Below are 15070 nucleotides of genomic sequence, written 5' to 3'. Positions count from 1 at the left end.
ACTGTACTTTTCTCTATTGTAAAAAAATGGGTACTTCAAGGTAATGGAGTAGCAAATGAAACAAGGAACCCTGTTAGAAAGATGATCACCCCAGGACACAGTCTGGTTAAAGAGGGGCATACAGAATATAGATTTGAGACCTGGGTCCTGATCTTGAACTGTTATTGGAGATCAGATGACTAGTTGAAGACATTGGATAAACACTCATAAGCAAGTTGTTATGACTGGATCTCACATGTCCGTCTGTGGTTCTCTGCTGACAGCTTTGTCACTAGCCTGTGGTATTGTTGGGAAAGAACACTTAGGAGGTGAGGCCTGCTAGATGTCACTGGGGTGTGTCTCCCACAGTGCTGTCTGGATGCCATGAGATAGGCAGCTTTGTCCAACGATACTTGACCTCCCTACAGGCCTGAAGGGATGCTCTGTGTGAGGGCTGAAGTTTGTATCATTTGTATGAGGTGTTTTGTCACCCTGACTGACATCGAATGTAGATGACAGAATGAATGATGAGGGTCTGCCAGGCTTTGCGATAAATTCACCACCAGGGTTATCTCATCTGAATCTCTCAGAAGTCCTCCTTTTATGGGTGGAAACTGAGGCTCAGTGGATGGAACTGACTTGCCTAAAATTATAAACTAAAATCATAGCAAGAGGATTCAGCCAGTGCACCAGCTGCAACTCTCAGTTCATCTCCTGATGGACAAGCAATGGAGGATGGGGGCCTGGGACTTTTGAATGTGGGTCTGTCTGATTTCTTTAGTTTTTTTCTAAAGAGCTCAGAAAGAGTTTTTAATAAATGTTTTGGGGATATGATTATATACATAACATTGAATCCATGAAACATCTTCCTAGGACAGAACTGTTGTGGTCCAACATGACAATGAGTGTTCAGAACATGTCTAAGGCCACAACACGAGGAGCTGGCGTGTGCTGTATTTAGAAGACAGACAAACTTGAAACCCAAAGTCCACACCACAGACATATTCTGTCGCTGCACGACTCAAGTGAAAGGGAGGAAGAAGGCCTGTGTCGTGTGGGGACCGATTGTGGCGCTTCCTTGTTGAGAACTAAGATGGCCAGTGTGAGTGACAGCTCATATTTCTTAAGCAAGTTATCATAGTGTGTCTCAGTCATTTCCTCTGCTGTCCTTCCTATATGAGAAATAAACCCCCAAGAAGCAGCATAAGTACAATCTCCGTTATCTATCCTTGACAGGTGGGTGAACTGGACTCCGAGATTAAAGCTACACAGCCAGTAAGGCTGAGACTAGAAAATCCAAATCAGAACTCCGAAGTGCCACTCAATTCAGAAGTGTCAGGGTGACCTTCCAAATGGAAGGTCTTGATTAGTCGGGGCAGAGGCATTGTAGGTGGGAAGGATACAACGCTGCTCTCAGCACTGAGTAGAAAGTAACAAGTCAAGATGGGTACAAAAGGAAAACAAAGCTAGTATCCTGAGAGCCACAAAGAAAGGGGAGAGCTCCTTGATTACAGGGCAGACTCAGGATAGAGTATAAAAGCAGTGACCGCAGATATGACCCATTGATAGATAAGGTTTGGGAGAGCAAGATGTAGACTTGAGGGAGGCTTGTGCAAGATGTTTGTTCTAGCTGGTTTTCTGTTGCTGTGCAAAAAAAAAAAAAAAAAAAAAAAAAAAAGCAACTTAGAGGATCAAATGGTTTATTTGGTATTGACTTCCAGGCCATAGTCAATCACTGAAGGATGTCAGGGCAGGAACTCAAGCAGAAGCCATATGGAAATACTTCTTGTTGGCTTTCTCTCTGGCTTGAGCTCTGGCATATGTGTAGCTATGTTTTTTATACGGCCACCTGCATAGGAATGATGCCACCCACAGCTGGGACCTCTCACATCAATTAGAAATCAAGGTAGTGTCCCACAGACATGCTCAAGGGTCACCTGAATGGGCCAATGTGTCAACTGTGAAAAGTCGAATAAAAATTAACCAGGGCAGTGTTCAAGGCTGTACAGGTGTCTGTAAGTTTGATACAGACAAAACCCTCTGCGATTGTTTCTTCTGTTGCTGCTAATCTTACTGTTGATGGGGTTGGTGCTAAGACTCACGTTTCTTTCTCAACACCAGTGAGGCAGCGGGGGTGTGCTGTCTGGTTTGCTGGACTGAGCAATAGTTTCCATTTAATTTGATAGCTCTGCAGAAATTACAGAAGATTTTTAATATGGCAAGGATGGGACCATTTACTTGTCTCAGAGAGGAAAATCATCCTGCCATAGAGCGATTTTTCTTTCTCCTTCCCTTTTCCCTTCAAGCTTTTGGGTTTTTAATAGCCTTGTCAGAGGGAGAACAACATGCCTCCTCAGCAACTTAATCAGTTCCGAGTCCCCTTCCACCCTGTAGGCAGAAGTTCTTTAAAAAAAAAAAAAAAAAACAACCTTCCTTAGTTTCACTTTATGAGCACGTGTGGGCCTAAGTGTTCATACGTGTACTAAGTGCATGTAGGTGCTTATGGAGGTCAGAAGAGGTCATTGGATCTCCTGGGCTGCAGTTACAGATGACTGAGTTGGGAGCTGCCCGCCATGGGTCTTGGGAATGGAACTCCTCTGAAAAAGCATGCATTCTTTAACCGTCCAGCCGTCTTCCGGGTTCCCAATAATTCCCTTTTGACTAAAAGGCCTGAGCTCTGTTTTCTTCAAAGCTCCCCATCTCTCCCAGTGATTTCTTTCCATTTCCCTCTCTCCCTACCCCCTCCCCAGGCCTCCACACCCTGTGTGAAGGTAGAAGGTGAAAGCTGACAGGATCAATTTTCCTTCAGTTACCATAGCAACATTCACAGACTCTGCTGCTCACTTTTGAAGGCTCTTCCTCCTGTGAGAAGTTATCCTGCATATAATTACTTGCCTTGTCCCTGAGGCTTCAGGTTCGAAGTTTCCTCCCCAGGATGACAGGATCCCTAGCTGTCTCTAACTGTCACAGACATTCACTACCTTGGAGTCACTTACTTCCTTTTATTCTTGGTTCTTAAGGAAAAAAAATGTGGTCAGAGACGGTGAACCTTCAACTACATTACACAAGCCCCGGTTGGAACTGCTCATTTCTAAATGATAGCTTCAAGTTGGTTTCGCAAGTTCCACTGAAATTAACCTATGGAATGTCTATGATCTTTCGTATTTGTAAAGACCGGTTTTGACACGGGCCTTTCCCATAGCACTGCAGTATCTAACCAACCCTCCCATCCACCTTTTCTACATCAGCATCCTTCTTGCCTTCTGATGTCCAGTTACGTTTGATTAATGGAAGGAACTGGGAGGTGTGATGAAAGCCACAGAACCAGGTGGGGCAGATTCTCCTGGGGCCCTTGCTGTGTTGCTACTGTGAACTGACTGGATTCTTCGGAGGAGGAACTGATAGGAGCAAACGCACAGCCCAGAGATTCTCTAGACCCCACAGGTCCTCGCCTCTTCAGCTCTAGGGGAAGTGGCAGCCCGGGCTTCAGTACTATCTGTTATGGCTCCTCTCTACCCAGTCCACACTTGGGTGCTTTGTTGAGGAGTCCCTTTATAAGTTCTTTTCAAAGTATCCAGCTCTAACGTATCAGTCATTTCCCTGAGCAACACAGTTCCTTCTGTTTGGGGCGAGTGCTCCCATATTGCTTTTTTGCTGTTGTTGTTTGGTAGGTCTATGGGCCATTATAGGTGGGCTAGTCTCCGTAGTAACAGTTTCATCTGGCTTGCAAGAACATCAGCTGGTGAGGTGTCGTAGTATCAATAATATTGGGTGCCGGCAGGAGGATGGAGCATTTAAAGCTAGCCTAGGAAACATAAATACTGTGTGTCAAACACTCCAAATAAAAATAATGAGAAAGGAAAACACATCCCCATCCTCTCATACTTCATTAAAGATGAATTTCCTCTAAGGAATGAGGAGAATGAGAGAAATAGTCTTCCCCAGGGGAGACCATATCAACTGCTCACCCAGCCTGAAAACACACATACAGAGAGCATTACAGACAAGCAGGTTATATTTAGGAATATGTATGTGTATTATTACATTTGTGCATGTAACAATAATTTAATTTTAAAAGGCCACGAATTTGGAAAAGAGCAAGGAAAGCTATATGGGAGGGTTTTTAGATGGAAAAAGGAATGAAGAAAAAGATACTTTAGGACTAATGTTTTCACTAGCTAACATCATTAGCTAATAATACCAGGACTAATGTGATAATGTAAATAACATGTAACAATGTAAACAACTAATGTAATAATGTAAATACATCTGACACTTATCAGAATGTTCTGAACAATCATAAAAATATTGACATAATTTTAAAGAAATATGGAGATCATGGCTGAGATATTTTCTCAAATACACATAACATTATACAGACTGAGCAGATTGTATTTCTATTTTAGGAGTGAATACACACACACACACACACACACACACACACCTCACAACAATGAGTAAAAACCAGGTCTTGGGCCATAAATTTAAGAGAAAGTGAGGGTATCAGCTCAGGGAAGAGTTGAGGGGAGGAGAAGGAAAGGAGACAATGATGTAAGTTAACTTCAAAACGTATGGCAAAAAGGGGACATGAAGTTACAAGGGAGGCATGAGGGGAACCCAGGAGGGCTTGCAGGGAGGAGAGTAGATATGATAGAACTATACTGCATGTGCAAAGAAGCAATAAAAACATCATTAATGATGGGTTTCCTCTTTAAAGATGGGTTTTCCAATCTAACTCTATTATAGTGATCTTATTTTTTAAAAAAATATAGTTTATTCAGGCAAGCGTGTGGAAATGTAGTACAAATCCCCTCTCTGCTTGTTCCATCATGTCCTAAGTAGATCTGGACTCTTCCTTGCCTTTCCATTAGAAACTCATACAGATGTGCCACACTCCCGGGAGGCAATGCACAAAGGCATTATGGCAAGCAAGAAGGTAAATCCCACCACTGCCCTAGGGTGCAGAAAGATGAAACAGACGACTTGCTTGGTTGAAATGCTTCATAAACATTCCAAAGATGCTGTGCCATTGGGGACTTGAATTAATTATATTATGGTCCGGTATGGACTAGAGGGAGAAAGCCGGCTCCAGGAGGCATCCAGAAGAGAGACATAGATAATAAAGGCCTTTGAAAACCATGAGTTAAAAACTTTATGTTCCCAACTCTTTCAGGACTGATCCCAACTGGTATCAAGAATAGCTTGAGATTCACACAGCTCAGCAGGTGTGAAAATTCTGCAACTGAATTAAATAGGTTCCATTATATTTCACAAGCCTCTCTAATGGGTTTCTATGGCATGCGGCCTAAGAACACGGAGTCTTCCTTTTGTATCTCGGGGTCCCAGCACAGCTTGTGGTTACTAATATTATACTTCAATCTCTATAAGATGAGAAAAATGAACAAAAGTCTTGTCTTATCACCCCCCAGGAATATCTAGACATTAAAGTATCAAAAGGGTCATTAAAAGGACCCCTCCTAGGAGGCTGGTCCGGAAGGTGAATGCTGAAGGTAGGCTTTAACTGTAAAGTCATTATTATGCATATGAGCCTGTTCCTCCAGTGAGCTGACGTCCCACATATCATTAGAGACTTTAAATATTTCATTTAAACTTGATTCTAGAGCTGAAGGGATTATTTTAAAGTGCCACAGAATTTTGTATAGGTTTCTACTCTTAAAAAATTTAAATGGATTCGCTTAACCTTATCAACTTAAAAGGGGCTATCAGAATTTCTTCCCATTAAAGCAACATTACATTTCTTAAGTGTTCATTAATATTCAAGCAGAAGTTGTCATCTTTTAGTTCCTGTAAACTAACAAATCTCCCGCGACCCAATTGCTCGCTTTTAAGTCAAAACTGGACTTGAAGTCAGAGTGAATTATTCATTAATCACTTCCCTGTATCCTATTCCTTATTTACCCTCACCAGTCATCTACAGCGGAGAATTGAGGCCCAGTTTCTCTTATCTATTGCAAGCGGCTTTATGTTATTGTTCTTCCGATGTTTATCCAATAAAAAATATATGCAAACTAAATAAATTGTTGACCACACTCCAGGGAATAATCCCCACCCATGCACATGGAAACAGCCCGAAAGAAATTCAGAGGATCCTCAATAAAACAAAAGGCCAATAAGTATATGACAGTAGGGGTGGGCGGGGCTTCATCAGAACAGAGTAATTGGATGGAAATGATCAAAAAGCACTACATGCATGCATGGGAGGGTAAAAGAATTTTTAAAACTCAAAACAAGGCTTAAGTCGGGTTTTTATTGCCGATTCATTTCTCTCCTCTTGTAGATCATGGAAGTGCTTTTACCCTCAACCTCCCAAGTGCCAGGATTACAGGTGTGAGCCCTCACACCCAGATCAAATGTAAGGTTCAGGATTACAGATGTGATCTACCACACCCAGATCAGATGCAAAATTCAGGATTGTAGGTGTGAGCCATCACATTCAGATCATATGTAAGGTTTAAACCCTATAAAAGTGCTACAAGTTCCCTTCTTAAGAAGCTTCTAACCCAAAGATAGAATCCTCTCTTTCTGGGATTTGGAAATTTGAATCTCACAAAAGTAGTCACTCCGTGACAATAACAACATCCATCTGAACCAGATGTTGTTTATTTTCCCCTGTACCATAGACAGGTTTGTAAGGAATGAAGTCACAGAGCTTCATAAAGTAATTCCTTGTGAAGAAATTGAGTGATGGCTCTGCCTGAAGTTTATGAAGGGAGAAAGGATTTATTCAGGAATGCATGAGACAGGCATGTGTCCAGTGGCTGTGTATACATGTGGCAGGCATGTGTCTAGTAGCTGTGTATGCATGGGGCAGGCATATGACCAGTGGCTCCTGCTTTTTAGCCTCTGCAAAGCTGGTATCTTTGTCAATTGGCTTAGAAAAGAAAGCATTCTGTCTTCGTTCCCCAGTCTTTTCATGTTTAATTAACAAATGCAATTAGGTGGTTTGAAGAATCCTGAATGAATATTACTTTCACATGTCAGCAAAGAAATTAGTTGATGACCGATCCTCTACATACCAGCTTTCTTCCTGTATGGCAGTGCGTCCTGTTCAAGCATTATACACTTAGGTCCTTCACTTTGTAATATTTAAATATACTTTGTTTTGCTGTTATTGATGCCATGGAGATGGACTTATCTTTTATTTTAATTACCTTTTCTTTCTCAACATCTTTTCCTTCCAAGAGGTTCTGACAGGACTCACCAAATATTCAGAATGTTGGTTCTCATTTTTCATCATGATGATTGATGTAGGCTTAACCTTCAGGGGCAGATACCAGACTGTGAAACATGTTGACAGATTTAACAGTTCGACGTGAAAAACTGCCTCTCCCCCGCCACTGGCATACTGTCAATGAACTCCAAAATAATAATAAACATTCACTGTTTGCATATTATTTGGGAGCTTCAGGATGCCTTCACATAGACTTCTTGTAAGTTAAGCAAATGTCTGCATTTTTGCTGAGAAGCAGACCTCAGCTCCAGTTTGTAGCAAAGGATTGCCCCTGAGGGATTCCAGTTTTTTGTTTGTTTGTTTGTTTTTAATTGATTCTTGAAAATGTGTGTTTTCTGCTTCTAGGGAAGCTCCGAGCCTCTCCCCTCCTCCCATGGGAGGCTTTCTATTTTAGCATTGGTGTCTCTTTTCCACATTCACTGGTGGAAATGTCTAACAACAGAAGAACACCTAAATAAATTATGACAGACCTTAACACTGCTAGGCGATGTGGCTATTAAAATTAATGCTATTTTCCTAGCATGATGCCTCACGCCTATAATCCTAGCACTCTGGAGGGGAGACAGGAGGATTAAGATTTCATGGACTTTCTAAACCCTATAATGAGTTTGAGGTTGACCTAATCTACATGAAACCCTGTCTCAGAAAAACAAAAACTTAAGAAAAACAAAACCAGAAAAGTCACTCAGCTGCCATTTGCAGTGCCAGAACATGCTCCTAACTTTTAGGGGAAAACATTACACGTATAAAAAGTACTAGAGTGGACTGCAAAATAGCTCAGTGCACAAAGTGCTTGTCATATAAATGTGAGATGCTCTCGGCCGCATCCTCAGCTTGCACATAAAGAGGCTGGTGTAGTGGCATGCACTCACAACCCAAGAGCCAAGAGGTGAGACAAGAGGATCTTTGGGGCTCACTGGTTAGCTATTTGACTAGCTTCAGGCAAGCAAGAGACCCTGTCTGACATGGTCATCAGCGTCTGAGGAAACACACCAGAAGTTGACCTCTGGCCTTCCTGTATACATGTGTGCATGTGTGATATACATAAGCACATACACAAGGTATTATAGCACCTCTGTACACCAACACATCACACACACACACACAGGCACTGGAATAAAATATACCATACTGTTAAAGCCAGAATTTTCTAGGACAGCAGGATCATGAACAAACTCTATTTATCCCCTTCTTAGTATAGTTCTGAATTCCCTAGTTTTTCTTTGGTGACATCATGAAATAAAAAAATCATGCATGTTGTTTGGTTGTACTCCATGGATATTTTTATTTTCAGCACATGGATTCAATCAAACATTAAAGGAAATGATTACTTTTGTTGTTAGTGTCAATATTCAAATGAGCGTAATATTAGTGAATTCAAGTTGATTACTGTATTCTCTGCTTGTTCCTTCCAGGAAGGGCTCACTGTTACAAAATACAGGCAAATACTCTTTGAGGGCTTTGACAGGCGTCTGCGCTGTCTCCATTCTTGTGTCTTTGGGGTCTGCTCTCAGGAAATACTAGCCTGGGTTAGAAACAGAATGGGAAGCAGTAGTCCCAGCAGCAGGTGGTCCATGGGCAGGCCTGGGAGGATGCTTGGAGAAGTTCCAAGATGCAGTACCAACGTCATAGGCAGTGGGCAGGTGCGTCACTGAACAGAGGCCCTCTGGCTGGCCAACCTCACACTTCAAAATCAGAACAACACATGTGCACACCTCCTTAAGTGATGCTGTGTAGACAATGGTCCCCTGAAAGGTTTTAATTGCAAATCAAGAAATAGAAATTTAAAAGGGCAAACCAGTTCAGTTGTGTTGTGGGGCTTAATACTTCATTACTAGACTGCTCTTTGCATCCTTTTCTGTTCTCATGTTCAGTTATGCTTACAAAAGACTAGCTTGATGATACCATAATGTGGCATTTAAAGATACTATCTCCTATTGTACACCAAACACACTAATCTTGGTGACTCCTTTCATTCCTATTTGAGTTCCCAGGCTCTCCTGATTTTCTTTTTCATTTCTCACGCAATAGCTATCTTTATTCTGAGCACCGGATGATTTACACTCCGAGGGTTAGGGACTCTCACATGAGTAAAGTTCTCCTGAGTCCCAGCTGCATACAGTCACAAGGACATGACACTTGTGGCAAACACATGTTTTCCCACTGGGACATATGAACGCATCAAGCAGTGATGAGTAATCTGAAGTAAAGCCACTCCTATCCACTACACCTGGGAGGAACATGAAATTGAGAATAACTCCTTGTTTTGAAGAAACTGTGGTCACAACATTCTTGTCTTGTTTTCTTGAAGTTTTCTCGAAAGCACTCAGAATACTCACAGGGCTCAGTTCCTGCACTGTGTTCTGACATCATGGCATTCACCCCAAGACCGTGCTCTTTCAGGAATCTTCCTGCTGGTGACTGTGACAGTGGGAAATATTTCTGCTCCAGGTTATGTTACGAGTAGGTTTTTCCCCCTGGCCTGGGCCCACAGCCATGCCTGCTCCAAATATCACACTGAGACACTGTAATTGATATAATGCTATTGGCCAGGTACTAATTTCTTATTGGTTAGCTCTGTCTTAAGTATTAACCCACTTCTATTAATCTAACTATTTCCACGTGGTCTCATTTTACCGGAGAGTGGGTCCAGACCTCTGTTCTCCAGTCTCTACCTGCTGACTCTTCCCTACTTCTTCCTCGAATCCTCCTTGTCTCCTAGTCCCGCCTATCTTGCTTTCCTATTGGCCAACAGTGCTTTATTCATTAACCAGTATGAGAAACATATTTACAGAATGACATCTCCCATCAAGGTTAGGTTATTGGAGCAGGAGTCTTCTCTGCAGAGATGGAATTCTCTAAGTTGCCCTGTACTCAGAGGTTATTTCCACCACATCATCCTGTCCTACACTCCGCTCAAACTGTCCAACTTCAATATGATGGTTTTTGCTATATCTTACTATATTTTATTTTGTCATATTAGTCAAGGAAAAGTTATATTTCTATTTAAATTTCAAAATAATTATGATTCATTAACTTTTACAAAAGTAGAACAAGAAATAGACAATACTAAAGTTAAAAATAGGAATTAACCTTAGAAAACACTTTTTAAGAAAACACTTTTATGTTAAATTTAGGATATACAAAAAGAAAATACTGTTTAGAAACTTCTGGGTACTTAGAAATAAACTTTCTGCTAAAAATATTTACAGCTAGTTAAGGTAGCATCCTGACTTTCAAAGAAATTGCTTTTATATCTTACTAATTGAACCAGTTTTCTGGCAGCAGGCATATTGGGCCCAATGTAAGGGAGTGTTACTGGCTCAGTAAATGTTTTCAGTTTTCATGTGTGGGGGTGTGTTGTGTATGCATGCATGTGCACACACCTGTTCATGCATGTCACAGTGCTCCTGTGGATGTCAGAGGTCAACATTATGCAATCCTCCAATTCTCTCTTCACCTTTATTTGGGGTCTAGGATTGAAGTCACATTGTCAGGCTGGCTTGCACAGCAAGCACCTCTACCTCCAAAGATACCTTGCTGGTGTAGCATAAATGTTTTAACAAAGATTTTACACGAAGAACAAAAACAAGTTTGTATGGGGGGAACCCTTATTTGTATATGACGTGGTCAGCTTGAAGCCACTCAATAAGAGCAAATTCCAGGAGGACTATGAGAAGAGGGGAATGGGCATGCGAACAGTGGAGGGACAGTTTATAGAATACTTAGTCACAGTGAGGCATGTGAGGTAATGTGGGCATGAGAAGATGATCAAAGGTTAAGTCAAAGGCAGTGGAACCAGGATGTAACCCTGGTGCGCGAAAGGACTTTGGGAGCACATTCCCCATGGAGGGATACTCCCTTAACCTAGAGGCAGGAGGGAGGACCTAGTCCATACTCCAAATGACTTGATGGATTTAGATGACCCTTCCAGGAAGTCATCACCCTACCTGTGGAGTGTGGGGGTGGGTGGGCATGGGAGGGTGGTGGTGGGGCATTGGAGGATAGAAGGGAGGGAGGGAGGGATGGAGAGATAACTGGAGTCGATATGTAAAATAAGGAAAAAAAAGATTTAGTCAAAGGGAAGCATGCTTTCTCGAAAACTCCATGTTAGCTTTTCTTGTTTCCTTGTGAGGGTTCACTTGTTAGGTGAGGAGGATGAGCTAGGCCTCCTCGCCTTGCAGATGAAGTACCATCACCGGCTTTGCAGAGTAGGACCAGGGCACTGAGCTGCTCATAATGTAGGCTCACATTGAAAGGGATCTGTAACTCTTCCCTCTCTGATCTGCCACTCAAATGGAAAAGAAAAAAGAGTGCTGATGGATGGCACGGTGGGGGTGGGACAGGCCCAGGGTACAAGGGCAGGACCTAGAGCTTAGTGGCAAAGTCTGAGGAGAGCGAGCTAGAGAAAAGCCAAAGAGCTGTCCATGGGAATGTCAGAGGGGAAGGGGGAGAGGCTAGCCCAGGAAGGGGAGGCTGCTCAGCCTTTAACAAAGGGCATAAGGAGCAAGAGGAGACTCCGAACTTTCTGGGAGTCGGAGAGAAGAGGTTTGTGCTCTCGAGTTCCAAGAATAAATGGAGTCACTGAAGTGAGTCAGTGACGGAACGGAAGGCAGGGCAATTAGAGTCCTTTGTTCAGAGACTTCTGAGGTCTTTATCCATTCAAGTAGCGCAGGTTGTTCACGAAGGATGCATGGACTCTTTAAGTCTTTATTCAAAATAAGGCGCTTCAAATAAAGTGGAATGCAGGTAATCGCATCGCACAGTTTAGACGGAAGAGCAAGCTATTGGAATATATGGAAGGGAGTTACGATTGAGGATTAATATTGGCTTTATATAAGTTAATTTGTTCTGCTATGGATTTTCCTTTTGTTTGGCAAAAGAATGATTGAGTCAGTCGCAGAACTCCTCTGAAAACATCTTGGCACCAGTTTTGATTCAGTTGTAATTTTTCAAATAAGATGGACTGATACTGATCTAGTGTTAAGTCCATTGGATCCTCATGACTCTTCGTCTTCCAATATACCTTTAATAGGCACAATACTGCTTTGATGTTCTTAGCAATTATTTTTGCTCTTAAAATAGTACTCTAATTGGATTAAATAACAACTACTGCATGGATTATGTTGGACTATCTGGGAGAGCAATACAACAAATATTAGTCGTTAAGCTGTAAAGTTCCCTTCATATTGATGTTTAGATATTTCACTTTGAATTAAAAATATCCATTAAAGTTAGATTGTAGAACAACATTTTATGTAATTTATGTCCCTAAAATATGTCATATTTTTATTTAAAATAAACATTTTGTCACTCTAACTACAGAAACTGGCAGTCATCACGCAACTAAAAACTTAATAATAAAAAACTAATTATATTGTGTCTTCATTTGCCACAGTTACAGTGGTTTATTGTGAGAGTTACTGTCAAATTATCTAATCTTAAAATTTTGTGTTATACTTTATTAATTCATTTAAAGTGTTGCGGCTATTGGTGAGTGGGCTTTCACGTGTGACAACTTACGGGAGTTGGTCTTCTTCCCCTCCATCATTTGGATCTCAGGGACCAAACTCAGGCCATCAAGCTCAGCTCTCAACTGAAAGTGTGTGAACTTGCTGAGCCATCTTGCTGGTCCCACTTACTGATTTTTCTTTTCTTTTTTCTTTTTTTTTTTTTTTTTTTTTTTTTTTCACTTTTGTCTGGGATTGCATATATAATGCAGTGTTACCATCAAACGTTGCTTACCAAATTCCCATCAGAGTTTCTCTAGGAGAAATGAACATTGCAAACCAACCTCATCCCACAGTGTGTTTCAGATTCAAAGACAGAGACATGCAAATTGTGTCCCACTCAACCTGATGAAGGCAGAGCGATGCTTGCAGTAGCGACTTTCTCTCCTTTACTCCAAGAGGAGGTGCTGCCTGTTGGAAGAGAAGGGCAGTTACTGTAGGGGATTCAGTAGCCCTGTTAGAACTGTCAGTCAGACAGACAGCGGGCCAGTCTTCTCCCTTCTTGGCCATTATCCTCTGAACATCTAGTAGAAGAGATTATAGACATAAAAATAGATGCAAAAGGAAAAGGCAGATGGCATCCCTGACATGTGGGGACACTGACCAAACCCATGAAACCATATGTCAGGGCACCACTTTAGAGTTATGAAAATGATGAATGTAAGGGGTCAGAAAGCAGTGTTGAGATGAACTTTCTAGAAAGCTTTATGGCAGTTGCTGGGAAGAACATTTATATTTTTATAGATTGGTTCAGATGATTCTGATTTTTCAAGTATGGGCCTGGTTCACTGCACCTTACTGTCTTATGGTGGGTGTATGTGGCATGCATATGTGTTTCCCTGTATGTGCTCACACATGTGTGCATGTTGCTGTTGTGCATGAACTGATACATGCTGGAGTTAATGTAATGAAGATTCAGGGTATGATGAAGAACATCATATTTCCTTGAATAGACATCTACCAGTTTTGATCTGCTCCATCCTTTTGGCATAGGAAAATCAACTCTGGTTTCATACTTCATAGTTTTCCATCTTATCCTGCCAATTTGCCACATAAGTTACTTAATTGATAAAATGGGAACAATATTGATACCAATTTCAAGGACCAGCTAGTTTTCCTGAATCAGCAGCCTCCATTGTCGGTAAGAGATCCAGTCTCAAAAACAAACAAACAAAAACAAAACAAACAACAACAACAAAAAAAAAAAACATGGACAGCAACTAAAGGAGACATCCAGTATGGCCTTTGGCCTGTATATCAATGACATGAATGTGTACACTCATGCTACATGAAATTCTCTTCCAACAACTCATGTTACCACCCAGTAGGGAACAGTGATAGTGTCTGTGGCCTTAAGGAGGGTTCCTTTGAATTCATTTAATTCTAAGCCCCCAGAATGGGGCCTTCAAACAAGACTTTTAAGAAATTTATTTCACTCCAACACGCATCTGTCTTTGCCTCTTCAGGGATGAGGGGAGAATCTTACTTCATCGGAATGAGGAGCCTGGGGCAGCAGGCATCCATCCCTGAAGATGGGGGACTTTTCTTCCTCTGCTGCATAGACAGAGACTGGGCTGTCACTCAGTGCTTTGCAGAAGAGGCCTTCCAAGCGATCACTGACTTCAATGACCTCCCCAACTCACTGTTTGCCTGCAATGTTCACCAGTCCGTGTTTGAAGAAGAAGAGAGCAAGGTAAGACATGCTTTCCGAAGCCCAAAGAGGTTTGCAAACAGCCTCCTTTCTCATTTGGTGTTAGCCATTTGGAAGTTGTTAGATGTGGCCACTACTCGGCTCTGCATTGGCCATCGGGATCAGAAAAGCCTGGCTGGTATAAGCTACGGAGGTGGAGGTGTGTCTGACTAGGTTGTGAGTGAGGTTGTGTGGGAAGGAATCCAGTCCTTGCTGGTTTGTAGGCTCAGCTAACAGAAGTGGTATTTGGAATCTTGACTGTAAGATAAGATGTATTCCTAAGCAAGGAAGCAGGTGTTAAAAACACCTGAGAGTTTTCTTCCTACCATTCTGCCTAAATATAATTGGGCTTTCTCAGAACGATGCAAGATTGTTTTAACTCCTCCCCTTCTTCAAGGTGACGTCTCTTCTGGGATGGCCAGAGAAGGAGCACTAGCTGGCCATCTGAGTTTCCCTCTTATGTCTGTGTACAATGGTGGCTATAGCCAACTGTATTTTACTGCTCACCAACACTGCTTCGATGTGACTATGGACCCAGGCTCTATAAACATTTTCTAGATTCTCATTTTCAGAAGCCAACTTGAGTTAGTGAAATTGTCCCTGGAAATAATTCCACTTGGGGGCTTTCTGCAGTTTATT

The 15070-nt window shown here is 41.8% G+C and overlaps 1 protein-coding gene across 1 annotated transcript in view; it reads left to right on the top strand.

Annotated features, from left to right (window-relative positions):
• The window catches only part of Rcan2 (regulator of calcineurin 2), a 213269-nt gene that overhangs the window by 18774 nt on the left and 179425 nt on the right, over positions 1 to 15070 (top strand). The window contains exon 2 of the mRNA XM_051204351.1: positions 14208 to 14434. Within this exon, the coding sequence (XP_051060308.1) occupies positions 14208 to 14434 (227 nt within the window). The remainder of the gene's footprint in view (positions 1 to 14207; positions 14435 to 15070) is intronic.

Source organism: Phodopus roborovskii, unplaced genomic scaffold, assembly GCF_943737965.1.
Source record: "Phodopus roborovskii unplaced genomic scaffold, PHOROB, whole genome shotgun sequence".
Classification (NCBI taxonomy): domain Eukaryota; kingdom Metazoa; phylum Chordata; class Mammalia; order Rodentia; family Cricetidae; genus Phodopus; species Phodopus roborovskii.
This window is presented reverse-complemented; position numbering and strand designations above follow the sequence as displayed.